The sequence below is a fragment of the Sapajus apella genome, unplaced genomic scaffold (genome assembly GCF_009761245.1).
Source record: "Sapajus apella isolate SASKATOON/1434 unplaced genomic scaffold, GSC_monkey_1.0 scaffold46, whole genome shotgun sequence".
Classification (NCBI taxonomy): domain Eukaryota; kingdom Metazoa; phylum Chordata; class Mammalia; order Primates; family Cebidae; genus Sapajus; species Sapajus apella.
Genome location: NW_022436986.1, coordinates 1,012,543 through 1,025,198, shown reverse-complemented (window position 1 = coordinate 1,025,198; position 12,656 = coordinate 1,012,543). Strand labels below are relative to the sequence as shown.

At 50.1% G+C, this 12,656-nt stretch overlaps 2 protein-coding genes across 5 annotated transcripts; one reads left to right on the top strand and one right to left on the bottom strand.

Moving 5' to 3' along the window:
• Positions 1–922: 922 nt before the first annotated feature.
• Positions 923–4,897, top strand: ARHGEF39 (Rho guanine nucleotide exchange factor 39). 2 transcript variants are annotated; one of them, XM_032239987.1, is made up of 9 exons: positions 923–1,213; positions 1,422–1,516; positions 1,785–1,905; positions 2,168–2,286; positions 2,905–2,975; positions 3,223–3,351; positions 3,549–3,778; positions 4,023–4,111; positions 4,291–4,897. In XM_032239987.1, exons 1-9 carry the CDS (start codon positions 1,076–1,078, stop codon positions 4,304–4,306), a joined length of 1,008 nt encoding a protein of 335 aa, XP_032095878.1. In that variant the 5' UTR covers positions 923–1,075; the 3' UTR covers positions 4,307–4,897. The 2 variants fall into 2 exon arrangements, with proteins under 2 accessions (XP_032095878.1, XP_032095879.1); XM_032239988.1 differs by lacking the exon at positions 3,223–3,351 and having other exon boundaries at positions 969–1,213.
• A 206-nt stretch (positions 4,898–5,103) lies between these two features.
• On the bottom strand, positions 5,104–7,939 carry CCDC107 (coiled-coil domain containing 107). 3 transcript variants are annotated; one of them, XM_032239990.1, is made up of 6 exons: positions 7,755–7,939; positions 7,513–7,664; positions 5,832–5,892; positions 5,645–5,735; positions 5,433–5,545; positions 5,104–5,351 (listed from the first exon to the last, which is right to left on the bottom strand). In XM_032239990.1, exons 1-6 carry the CDS (start codon positions 7,858–7,860, stop codon positions 5,128–5,130), a joined length of 747 nt encoding a protein of 248 aa, XP_032095881.1. In that variant the 5' UTR covers positions 7,861–7,939; the 3' UTR covers positions 5,104–5,127. The 3 variants fall into 3 exon arrangements, with proteins under 3 accessions (XP_032095881.1, XP_032095882.1, XP_032095880.1); XM_032239991.1 differs by having other exon boundaries at positions 5,454–5,545; XM_032239989.1 differs by having other exon boundaries at positions 5,104–5,545.
• Positions 7,940–12,656: the final 4,717 nt, after the last annotated feature.

Below are 12,656 nucleotides of genomic sequence, written 5' to 3'. Positions count from 1 at the left end.
TTATATCACAATTTTACTAATATAAATTCCTTCTAAGCCTCCATGCCCAGCTAATGTTTTGTATTTTTAGCAGAGACGGGGTTTCACCATGTTGACCAGGATGGTCTCGATCTCTTGACCTCGTGATCCACCCGCCTTGGCCTCCCAAAGTGCTGGAATTACAGGCTTGAGCCACCGCGCCCGGCAGTATGAGTGAATTTTTAAAATCACCCTATTTGTCCCATTCATCCCTTTAACTTCAGTGATCCAGTCAGTACCTGGCACAGATTAGGTACTTAGTACACATTTGTTAAATGATTATCTTCAATTCTATTACCCAGCGATAAAAACTACAGTTAACTTTTTTTTTTTTTCAGAGATGGAGTCTCAAACTCCTGGGCTCAGGCGATCCTCCTCCTGCCGTTGCCTCCCAAACTGCTGGAATTACAGGTGTGAGCCATCGCGCCCGACCACACAGTTAACTTTTGATTCTTTCGCCTTCCAACATTTTAAATATATTATATACAAAGGGGATCATATTATACACCTTTGTAGCCTGCTTTTTTTCCTCTCAGCAATATACTTACTATGTGCGTTTTCCCATATTGATAGCTTCTTTACAACACCATTTTAAATACTTTCATATCATTCCTTCAAATGGCTATACATTTTCCTAGCCAATTCTAGGAAGAACTGACCCCCTAGCATCCGGCATGGGCCCAGAACACAATGTGTACTGTAATGATCGCCCCCCGTCCCAGTTCTCCAGACAGGACACTAAATTCCTGCCAGCATCTGCAGCCCGTCTCCTGACTCAAAGTCCAGGCTGCTACCCCAACTTAGTGCCAATCAGAGGAGGGCCTCACACCTGCCCCACCCCGCCCTGCCCCGGACGGCGCCGCGCAACTAAAGCGCCGCCCTGGCGCCGTGGTTGGACGGAAGAGACGCGGTGTCGTCCCGCCGGCTGGACGGCCGCTGCGCATGCTCCTTCGCGCCCTGCCCTCCCCGGTCCCGCCTCCGCGGCTCCCGCCTGTGAGCTGTTGGGATTTGAATTTGCCGCGGGTTGCGGCCGGAAATATCGATCCCTCAGGCAGGCATGGAGATCCTCTGCTCCGGCGCGCGGTGCCCGGTGCACGAGCAGCGTGCCCGCTGGGAGCGGAAACGCGCCTGCACCGCCCGGGAGCTACTAGAGACCGAACGGCGCTACCAAGAACAGCTGGGGCTGGTGGCCACGGTGGGGGACCTGGCATACACTCCTATTATGGGACAGGGACCCCAGGGTGTGGGAGGGTCTCTGCGAGGTCGGTAACCCGGAGTAGGGTGGTCTTGGATTATCCCACTGCATGTAGGGAGCTTGGGCAGACTTCTGTGGTTTCTGGGGGCGCTTGGTGTTAGCCTCCTCTTCCTCCAGGCTAGGATGCCAGTATTCTCTCCTTCCGCAGTACTTTTTGCGGATCCTGAAAGCCAAGGGGACCCTGCGACCATCTGAGCGCCAGGCCCTGTTTGGATCCTGGGAGCTCATCTACGGCGCCAGCCAGTGAGTGGAAGGGGCTCGGGGAGAGGAATGGAGGGAGAGCCCTGGCCTGTGGCCATGCACAGAGCTTGCAGTCAGAGATTCAGGTTCTGTTCGGAGTCGCCAGTTACCTCACCTGTGGCCTTGGCTCAGTGCCTTAGCCTGCCCTGGTTCTCCATCGGTACAATGGGGTCATAGCACTACTATTAGTGCTGTTAATTCTCATGAAAACTAAATGAGGTGCTACTTGAGTGGTTCTAGAGCTGCCCTTTTGCTGTCCTCACCCACACAGAGAGCTGCTTCCCTACCTGGAAGAAGGACACTGGGGCCAAGGGCTGGAGGGCTTCTGCCGCCACCTGGAGCTCTATAACCAATTTGCTGCCAACTCAGAGAGGTCCCAGACTACCCTGCAGGTAACCTGGAGATGACCTCAAATGTTTCCCCTTTCTCTCTTGCCCCCCTTACCTTTCCCCTTCATCTGGAGACTGAAGCTTCATGTATTTCCTGCATTTATAGAGCCTGCTGAGTGCCCAGCTCTGTGCCAAGTTCCCTGTAGGGAGACAGGGTTTCTTTCAGGAGCACACAGTTTACTGAAGGCTGGGAATGTGGATACAGATGAATGCAATATAAGGTGTGGCTTCCTCTCTGCTTCCAATCCTTTCTTCCTCACTCCAGGAGCAGCTAAAGAAAAATAAAGGTTTCCGGAGGTTTGTGCGCCTTCAGGAAGGCCGCCCTGAGTTTGGGGGCCTTCAGCTGCAAGACATGCTCCCTCTGCCTCTTCAGCGGCTCCAGCAGTGAGTAAACTTCCCTTGATTCCAGCTGCCTCTCTCTTTGAGTCTGTATGACTGCTGTCCTCAGCTTTGTGGGATGCCTTGGGGTCTATCCCAAACTCCTGCCTCTCCCCTGGGGCAAACTGCTTCTAAAAACCTTTTGCAAGAGTATATGTGAGCCCACTGGAGCACCCACGATCTGTAGCTTGAGGCCCTTAGCTGGAACAGTGGAACTTTACATTAAAGTGAGGGGGCCTGTACTAGGGCATGCTGCACATTTTCTGGAAAAGTTTCAGAGATGGGCAGGCCTGGCTTAGAATTTCTGTCCCTGGGTTAAGCCTGAGTTACGGGCTATAGCCAGGCTGTCTGTAGCATCCTCCTTGGGTTGATAAACTTTCATCTTCCTATCTGGCCTCCTGAACTATGGTTAGTCTGCCATTGATTCTTCAGTGTGGGATAGAAGAGGGCTGTGTGGTGTGAGCCCTGGTTCTGAGTCCCAGATGAAAGAAGGGGATACAGTAGCCAGAAGCAGATCTTTCCTGCCTTGCGATTGAAATATGGGTAGCTGGTGATCTGTGCATCAGGCAGGGGAAATTTTGCCTGGCTCTGCTTCCCCTCAGACTTTCCACTGTTGAATTCCAGGTATGAGAATCTCGTCATTGCTTTGGCTGAAAACACAGGTCCCAACAGCCCTGAGCATCAACAGCTCACACGTAGGTTCTTGCTCCTCTGCAACACAGGTTGGAGGCTTCCTCTCCTGTATCCCTTTCTGATTCTGACCTCCAACAGTGTCTGGTATGACCCTGTCTTCCACTGACATGTATACAGTGTCCCTACTGCTCTGCGTTTTCTTCAAGAAGTCATACACTGACCCTGCTCCCTCCCAGAATAACCTCTTTCACCACCATGCCACCCAAAGTCAAAGTTATATGGGGAGTAAGGTGGGAGATGTTATTCCAGGGGCTGCCCGGCTAATAAGTGAGACTGCCCAGAGAGTCTACGCTATTGGTCAGAAACAGAAGAATGACCAGCACCTTCGGCGCGTCCAGGCTCTGCTCAGTGGACGCCAGGCAAAGGGGTTGACCTCAGGTAGCCTGCCTACTTCCCCCTCAATCCTCAACTGCCCCTTTTATTTTTATGACTCTTAAAATGCCAACCAGCTGCCCTTTTCTTACTCACCCCCTTCCTCTATTGACCTAGCACATACTCCCTATTCTCTGAGCCTCTCTTTCCTCTTATTCCCATGGATCCCGGAGCACCAGGGTAACAGTGCTCCCATCCCCCAGGGCGCTGGTTCCTCCGCCAGGGCTGGCTGTTGGTGGTGCCTCTCCATGGGGAGCCTCGGCCCCGCATGTTCTTCCTCTTCACTGATGTGCTCCTCATGGCCAAGCCTCGACCTCCACTGCACCTGCTGCAGAGTGGCACCTTTGCCTGCAAGGCCCTCTACCCCATGGCCCAGTGTCAACTCCGCAGGGTCTTTGGCCACTCAGGAGGCCCTTGTGGTGGGTTGCTCAGTGTAAGTAATAGGTGGGAACCCTAGGCCCAAAATATGTCTCAGATGCTTATGGGCTGGTTTATCTCCCTGGTCAAGGTCTCTTTTCATAGGAACAGAGCCACCTACATTGAGAGAGGATAGCTGGGGCTTGTGCTTCATACCTAGTCATTGTCTCATCCCCAAATTCCCTCCATGGAAACAGCAAGGGCTTCAGCTTTAGCCTGGACCTTTCTGAGCCATGCGCTAAGAGGTGGTCTCTCCCTAGCTGTCCTTCCCTCATGAGAAGCTACTGCTTATGTCCACAGACCAGGAAGAGTTGGCACGCTGGTACCACAGTCTGACTTGGGCTATCAAGTAAGTTGTGTCTTCCCCCAGGAAGGGGGCTGTGATAAGGCCTACAAACAGGAAATAGGCAGTTCTTGTCTCATGCCCTACATTGGTCTGGCACTCTCCCCCTCCATCAACCCCACAGATGATTTTGTCTGAATAGAGCACTCATGCCAAGGCCTGAACTGACTGTCGTCTCTCCACAGTGGCCGGAAAAACTAGAGGAATCTTAGAGATTCCAGAACTCAGGATACCTCAGGGACAGGTCACAGCCAGGAGTACAAAGGAATCTTCTTCAGTACTGGACAAAACAGAGCCCTTCACTATTTGACAAAGGTTACTTTGTGTTTGCCTGGACCAAGCTATTCCAGGTCATTTGACCCAACTCTTAAGAATCACGGCCAGCTGCAGTGGCTCATGCCTGTAATCCCAGCACTTTGGGAAGCTGAGGTGGGAGGATCACTTGAGCCCAGGAGTACAAGACTAGCCTGGGCAACACAGTGAGTGAGACCCTGCCTCTATTTGAGAAAAAAATCATTAAGAAGAAATTTTGTAAAGAAAGAAGAATCAGGAAACCAAGTCTGACCCAACTGAACCTCGGCTGAACCAGCCCCTAACACAGAGAGGGGATCTGGGACTGGTAAGCTCTGTGCTGTGTCCATGGTCAGTCATTTATCAAGGTTGCTGCTTTGTAAATGTGGCTATCTTTATGTTGTGTATAGTTTCTATCATTTTTCCATTGGATTTGAGTAAAGTTTTTTTTTTTTTGGAAAGACCTTTCAGTTTCAGTTTTGCTATGAGAAAAGGGATTTTTGGGCCCTGAACACTGGCATGCTGGTGGCCTCAGGAATACAAGGAAAAGAACTGGAGCTCCCTCTATCTTCTCTGCTCTCACACTGGAAGGCAGCCTCTTTTTTTCCTAATAAGGGCAGCTTTTCAGGAGGGCCCAGTTGTCCTTAGGCACCTAGTATGGGTATGTACAACCAGCTAGGATGGAAAAAACACACAGGAGCATCCCATCACAAAAACAGACTTTGCTTTACTCAGCCTTCAGCTGTCATCCCTCCTTCCCTGCCAGGGCTGTGACTGGGGTCCTTTGCCATAGCCTGGCTGCACCTTCTCCGCAGCCCCTGCTCCACTTCCCAGGAAGTAGCTAGGTTCCATGTCTCTGTGCTCCAGTTTTTGGGCTTCTCCCAGGCCTGACTGTCACCAGCCTCCTCCTCATCCTCCTTTAAACAAAAGTCCTCATGAAGAGGTCTGCCAGCCTCTGTGTGGGGAGAGATCAGGAATGTTCCAGTTTCGGAGACTTTGTCTCCACCTTCAGCAGGCTCACCTCCCAAGCCTTCACCTGGTTCTGAAGCCTCCATACCCTTGTCTGGCTTGCTGTCTTGCAGCAGCTTGTGGATGGTCTGTAGCTTCATGTTCAGAAGCTCCTGCTGGGCTCCAGCCAGAGTAGTCACACTGAAGAAATGTCCACTCAGTGGCTGCCCAACTTATGTCCCCATTCCTCCCTCCTGCCACAAATTTCCCCAAAATTCATAGAATCATTGCTCTCCTCACCACTCAAAAAGGGGGTCCAGCTGGGCCATCAGGTTGTTCAGGTGCTGCTCTGTCTGGGCCAGCTGTTGTGTCAACTGGGCCAGCTGTTGCTCTGGGGATAATGGAGAAAAGGGGGGAAGAAGTGGTTACATATCTTATGCTGTCCCCTAATCTCCCCCTACCAAGTACAGACTTCTGCTGAACCCACCTGACTGCAGTGGCTGCTGCTTGCCTCCCTCCTCGTGGAGAACTGTAGTTTCATCTTTCCCCTGTTGTGGAAGAAGGAAAGGGCAGTGCTGAAACAACAAGGTTCAGCTCTATCACCTCAGTCTCTGCAGCCAGCCAGGAGAGAGTGTAATTTGAGGTGGAGACAGTGACTGGGTTTTTACCTCAGAGAATCACAATCTGAGTCTAGCTCCTCACCTAGCACATGAAACAACATGTCCCATGTCCCACACATGGCCATTCAGTTTGCTGAAACACCTCCAGGAATGAGCAACTCTCTCCAGTTTGAAAATAGTTCTGGTGGCTTGCCATGGTGGCTCACACCTGTAATCCCAGCACTTTGGGAGGCTGAGACAGGTAGATCACTTAAGGTCAGGAGTTTGAGACCAGCCTGGCCAACATGGTGAAACCCTGTCTCTACTAAAAGTACAAAAATTAGCCAGACATGGTGGTACGTGCCTGTAATCACAGCTACTTGGGAGGCTGAGGCAGGAGAATTGCTTGAACCTGGGAGTGAGCCAAGATCACGCCATTGCATTCCAGCCTGGGCAACAGAGCTAGACTCCATCTCCAAAAAAATAAAAGCTCTGGTGGTTAGACAGTTCATACACAAAGCCAAAATTTGTCCTTCATGTGCTGACTGGAGCCTTCCAAAATAATGTCTTCTCAACATGACAGCCTCTCAGGAATTTGAAGACAATGGTCACACCCTTGCCCCCTTTCCTGAGTTTTTTTCTAGTTTAATAACTTCAGTCTTTTCAGTCAGTGCTCACTGCCTGTGGTTCTCTCTGGTTATTTCCTGAACTTGTAGTGCTTTTAAAGCAGTGCCCTGAGAAGAATACAATTCTCCAGGGTCGTTCTGATGGGCAGGTGAAACAGTGCCATGTTCCCAACCTTGATTTGGGAAGTGGGTTGTCACATCCCACAGTGAATTTCTTAGTCAACTGGAATGCCTAAGTCTCTTTCATAAGAGCTACTGCTATGTTATGTTTCTTCCAGATTGTACTCGGGTCCAAGAACAGAATTTACTAGTCTATCCTTCTCAAAGTTCTTCATTAAATTCAGTCATTCATCCTAGCCTGTCACATTTACCTGGGGTCATTATTAGCTGTCTCTTCTAGTTTCATACATCTAAACTGGTTCCATCGGTTGTATTTTATAAGGCAAGTACGTAATAGGGTCAGGGCTAAAGATATATACAGCCCTGGGTACTACTTTCCAAAATGTACTGTCAACTTACATTTCAGGGCCTCCATCCCAAGGAGAACTTCTATGAGACCACCTGATGTCTTGAACTCTAGAAACACTGGCTGCAACAACCAACCTCCTGTGCCAAAGTTGGCCCCACTGTTGTAGCATGGACACTGCTAGCTGGGTTCAAATCCCAGCTTCAGCAGTTGCCAGCACTAGGTGACCTCGAGCAAGTGACTACTCTTTACTGGATTGTGGGAGAACTAAATGTGATGGTCATTATTTATTTACAGTTCACTACAGACTCCACATCCGTTACCCCCCTGGATCCTCAAAATAACCCCATAATGTTGGAGAACCAACGGACTACTGTCTTCATTTTACAGACAGGGAAGCTGTGTATTCTTCTTGGTACCCTGGCTTCCCAATGGGAGATTCACGCTCAGGGCACCCCCACTCCCGGCGGTCCCCACCTGCAAACACTTGTACAGCACAAAAGCCACGACGGCTGCGGTGTACAGTGCCCCCAGAGGCAGCGACCCGGCCCGGGCCCGCTCGCGCTGGTCCTTGAGCGGCGGTCGCCGCTGGGGTTCTGTGGCCCCAGAGCCAAGGTGGGCTGCGTTCCCTGCGGAGGGAGGACAGAGGCGAGTCAGCCGAGCTGGGGCCTGGGACCCGCGTGCAGTCCCAGCCCTACTCCAGCAGTCCTCGCTGGTACCTGGGTGTACCCGGAGGTCGGGGTTGGCGCGGTCTCCGGGAACCCTGGGCAACGCAGACACAAGGAGCAGCCCCACCACACCCAAGAGCGAGACCGCCCCCGCCATGACCGGCCCAAAGGTAGAAGGATCAGGAAGACGGTGCGGAGGCTGTGGCTGGCCGCCCCAGTGCGCACGCGCACCGACTAGGCCCTCTCCGGGCCTTCCAGGGAGGCACGCCCACTCCCCGTAGGGCGGGGCAAGACTTTATTTGCATAAGATATTCTAGCTTCCCTCCCTCTGCTTATTTCTTATCTAGTTAAGCTATTCTGCTAGCCACAATGCCACTAGAAACGTATAATCTTAGAAAGGTATACCCAAAAGTGGTTTGCTTTTCCATGTCACGCCACTAACTTTCTCACCCTAATCTTAAAATGAAATTTTTTTCAGGTCTATAAAATGCTACCTCAGGATGCTGTAAGCATGCGGCGTGCTGAAGGCCTGTATCCTAGGCTACACACTGGGGACTTGTTCCTCTAATCCTTGCCTAGGGGAAAGTCCCCGGACCTCCGGCAGAGAGTGCCGCGTGCCCAGGCACGTAGATTTTCCCCGCTTCCCACTGCAAAGCCCGCCAAGAAGCACGTCCCGCTGAGCGGCGTGGTGCGGGGGCGTCGTCCGTCAGTTAACTCTAGTTACGCAGGCAGTGCGTTTCGGCGCACCAACCACACGGGGCTCATTCTCAGCGCGGCGGTTTTTGTGCCTGAAGCAGGGTCTCACGCATCTATTTGTATGTAATAGGGTCTGGGCACAGCCCTAGGTCTCTCTGGCCTCGTGCAGTCCTCCTCCTCAGGGTAGCTGGACTGGAGTACAAAGGCGAGATCTGGGCTCACTGCAATCTCAGTCTCCCGGGTTCAGGCGACTGCCCTGCCTCAGCCTATACAGTAGCTGGGATTACGGGCGCACACCACAGGTGTAAATCCGTCTAACTTTTTTGTATTTTTAGAAGAGATTGGGGTTTCACTATGTTGGCCACACTGGTCTCCAACTCCTGACCTCGTGATCCGCCTGCCTCGGCCTCCCAAAGTTCTGGGATTACACTAATTTTTGTATTTTTTGTAGAGACTGGGTCTCACCATGTTGCCCAGGCTGGTCTCAAACTCCTGGTGTCAAGCGATCAGTCTGCCTCGCCCTCCCAAAATGCTGGGATTACAGGCGTGATACCGCGCCGGTTCAGAGCGGCTTTTTATGCGTGGGCAGCTTTACGCCGTTATTCATCGTGTAGCTGGTACACAACCTATAGACTCTGCTTAGGCTGGAATTCTGCCTCCCCTGCTCAAGAACAGTGACCTTGGGAAAGACTTCTTTCTCTCCGTGCCTTCCTGTCCACTCTGAGGAATAGAAATAAGCATGTACTTCAAGAGGTGTGATGATTAAACGGGATCACTCAAGTAAAATACTTAGAACTGTTCCTACATAATAGTGGGGTTTTTTTTGTTTTTGTTTTTTTTTAACAGCGGGTCGCTCTCTTGCCCAAGCTGGTCTTAAAATCCTGGGTTACAGGGATCCTCCAGCTTCAGCCTCCCAGGTAACTGACATTACAGGCACGTGCCACCACGCCGGATTCTAATGATTTTTTAACTTCAGCTGCTACTATAAGCCAGACGGTTGAAATTACATTGACTCTCTCCCTGACGCCGCCGCGTTCCCTTTCTGCACAGTTGGCTTCTACACAACCTTCAGCTCTCAGCGTAAGTGTGTTTCCCTCATTCAGAACCCTTAATTCAACTTCTGATTTATTCCTTAGTGCTGCTATTTCACTTTCTTTAATACCACTAGACAAGCAGTCCCCAACATTTTTGGCATCAGGGACCGGTTTCGTGGTGGAGGAATGCTTTCCGGATGAAACTGTTCCACCTGAGATCATCAAGCATTAGATTCTTAAAGGGAGCGAGCAACCTAGATCCCTTCCGTGCGCAATTCACAGTATGGTTTGCGCTCCTAAAAGAATCTAATGCCGTGGTCAACTGACAGGATGCAGAGCTCAGGAGGTAATGATCGCTGGCCCATGGCCCACCTCCTGCTATGTGGCCCAGGAGCCTAACAGGCCACAGACTAGTGCTGGTCTGTGGCTGGGGGTTGGGGACCCTTGAGTTAGGGGCTGGTCCTAAATTCCACGAAGGCAGGAGCCACCTCTCTTTTTTTCTTTACCATTTTACTCCCAGAGCCTAGAACAGCGCCTGGCACCTAGCAACAGCAGGCACTCAATTAATCTTTGTTGAATGAAATTAATGGATGGTTGAAATGACCCCAAAGGGTAATATAATTAAGCTCTTTAAAAGAATGAGGAAACTACAATTCAGGAAGGTTGAGTACGATATTAATCAGGTAAGAGGCAGGGTGGAGATTTCATCAGTTTTCTGCCTCTTTCTATACCTTCTGTAACAGCCTTTCCCCATCTTTGCCTTCCATGACCTTGCCAGCCAGGCAGATATTCTTCCTTCTGTTCCACAATCTCTTAATGTTCCACAGAGCCTTTCATGGTCTCTTAATTGGGATACACACTGGGTTGTCTGTCTAGCTAGATCAAGAGCTCTCCGACATGAAACCGTGTTCCATTCACATTTTTATCTCCAGAGCCTGGCATACAAACAGGCAGTCAGTACATCGTGTGTGTTAAATGAATGAAGGCAAGATTGGTGGCTCAGGCCTGTAATCCCAGCACTTTGGGAGGCTGAGGCTGGCGGATCACCTGAGGTCAAGAGTTCAAGACCAGCCTAGCCAACATGGTGAAACCCCGGCTCTACTAAAAATACACAAATTAGCTGAGTATGGTGGCTGGCGCCTGTAATACCAGCTATTTGGGAGGCTGAGACAGGACAATCACTTGAACATGGGAGGTGAAGGTTGCAGTGAGCCAATATTGCACCACTGCACTCCAGCCTGGGCAAATGAGAGAGACACCACCTCAAAACAAAAAAAAAAAAAATTCGCTGGGTTTGGTGGCCAACGTCCATAATTCCAGCTACTCATAAAGTTGAGGCATGAGAATAGCTTGAACCCAGGAGGCAGAGGTTGCAGTGAGCAGAGATCAAACCACTGCACTCCAGCCTCAGTGACAAAGCAAGACTCCATCTCAAAATAAATAAATAAATAAGATAAATGAGATATGGGTGTGTCTTCTTGTTTTTCCAAAAAGGAGGAGGAAGAGCAGGAAGGGAGAAACCCTCACCAAGGGGAGTTGTCGTAGTCTAGCTCAAGGGTCCCCAGCCTCCAGGCCACAGTTCATAACCTGTTAGGAACTGGGCCGCACAGCAGGAGGTGAGCAGGAGGCGCAAGGGAAGCTTCATCTGTATTTAAAGCCATTCTCTATCCTGGCATTACCTCCTGAGCTCTGCCTCCTGTCAGATCATCGCAGCATTAGATTCTCATAGAACCAAACTCTATTGTGAATTGTGCATGAACAGGATACAGGTTGTGGGCTCCTTTTGAGAATACTAGACCAGGCGCAGTGGCTGATGCCTGTAATCCCAGCACTTTGGGAGGCCAAGGCAGACAGATCTCTTGAGGCCAGGAGTTCAACACCAGCCTGGCCAACATGGTAAAGAAAACCCCATCTCTACTAAAAATATAAAAAGTAGCTGGGTGTGGTGGCAAGCACCTGTAATCCTAGCTACTTGGGAGGCTGAGGCACGAGAATTGCTTGAACCCAAGAGGCGGAAGTTGCAGTGAGCCAAGATGTTGCCACTACACTCCAGCCTGGATGACAGAGCAAGACCCTGTCAAAACTGAAACCAAGCAAAACACTAATGCCTGATGATCTCAGGTGGAACAGTTTTATTCCAAACCATTCTCTCCTCCCACATCTTGTGCATGGAAAAATTGTCTTCCACAAAACCTATCCCTGGTGCCAAAATGGCTGGGGACCAGTGGTCTACCTGATGACCCCATGACAGCCTGGGTACACAGAGCAGGGTAATAGAAACCTTGAATCTAAGCCAGTTGGCATAGTCGATATTGTAAATAAGGGGTTCAAGTCAGGTATAATAAGTGGTCCCCAACTGATTATTGCCTTTAGAGAACTTAGGGCACTATTGCCAAATCTTTTTTCAAAGGAATCAACAAATCAAGATTTTAAAAATTTGAAATCTCCTAATTTTTAACTGTTGACAAGGAATCAGTGGCATACTTAGCATATTTGACACCAAGTGGATATTTTGGTGTTTTTTTTAAAAGACAGGGTCTCCCTCTGTTGCCTAGTCAGGAGTGCAGTGGTGAGACCATGGCTCACTGCAGCCTCGACCTTCTTGGATCAGCCTTCTGAGTACCTGGGACTGCAGGTGCACACCACCATGGCCAACTAATTTGTGTGTGTGTGTGTGTTTGTGTGTGTGTGTGTGTGTGTTTTGAGACCAGGTGTTTCCCAGGCTGGCCTTGAACTTCTTGCCTCAAGCAATCTGCCTGCCTCAGCCTCCCAAAGTGCTGGGATTACAAGTGTGAGCCACCTTGCCTGGCCTGGATCATTTTTAAAGAACATTTTTCTTTCTTTTCTCTTTTCTTTCCTTCTTTTATTTAATTAATTAATTTATTTTTGAGACAAGGTCTCACTCTGTTTCCCAGGCTGGAGTGCAGTGGTGCAATCATGGCTTACCACTGCCTCTATCTCCCAGGCTCAAGCAATCTTCTCACCTCAGCCTCTCAAGTAGCTGTGACTACAGGCAAGCACGCCACCATGTCTCGCTAATTTTTAATTTTTTGCAGAGATGGGAGTCTTACTATGTTGGTTAGGCTGGTCTCAAACTCCTGGGCCCAAGCTATCCTCCCACCTCAGCCTCTCAAAGTGCTGTGATTACAGGTGTGAGCCATTGCACCTGGCCCCAATTTTTCTTTTTTCTTTTCTTTTCTTTTCTTTTCTTTTCTTTTCTTTT

What these genes read in the sequence shown, in the direction of transcription:
- CCDC107 (XM_032239989.1), bottom strand. Translation starts at nt 7,860, where the DNA reads ATGGCGGGGGCGGTCTCGCTCTTGGGTGTGGTGGGGCTGCTCCTTGTG. An exon ending in GCAGCAGCCACTGCAGTCAG is followed by an intron (nt 5,736 to 5,831) that starts GTGGGTTCAGCA and finishes CATTATCCCCAG; the next exon opens with AGCAACAGCTGGCCCAGTTG. An exon ending in CTGGACCCCCTTTTTGAGTG is followed by an intron (nt 5,546 to 5,644) that starts GTGAGGAGAGCA and finishes ACATTTCTTCAG; the next exon opens with TGTGACTACTCTGGCTGGAG.
- ARHGEF39 (XM_032239987.1), top strand. Translation starts at nt 1,076, where the DNA reads ATGGAGATCCTCTGCTCCGGCGCGCGGTGCCCGGTGCACGAGCAGCGT. An exon ending in AGCTGGGGCTGGTGGCCACG is followed by an intron (nt 1,214 to 1,421) that starts GTGGGGGACCTG and finishes CTCCTTCCGCAG; the next exon opens with TACTTTTTGCGGATCCTGAA. An exon ending in CCTCTTCAGCGGCTCCAGCA is followed by an intron (nt 2,287 to 2,904) that starts GTGAGTAAACTT and finishes GTTGAATTCCAG; the next exon opens with GTATGAGAATCTCGTCATTG.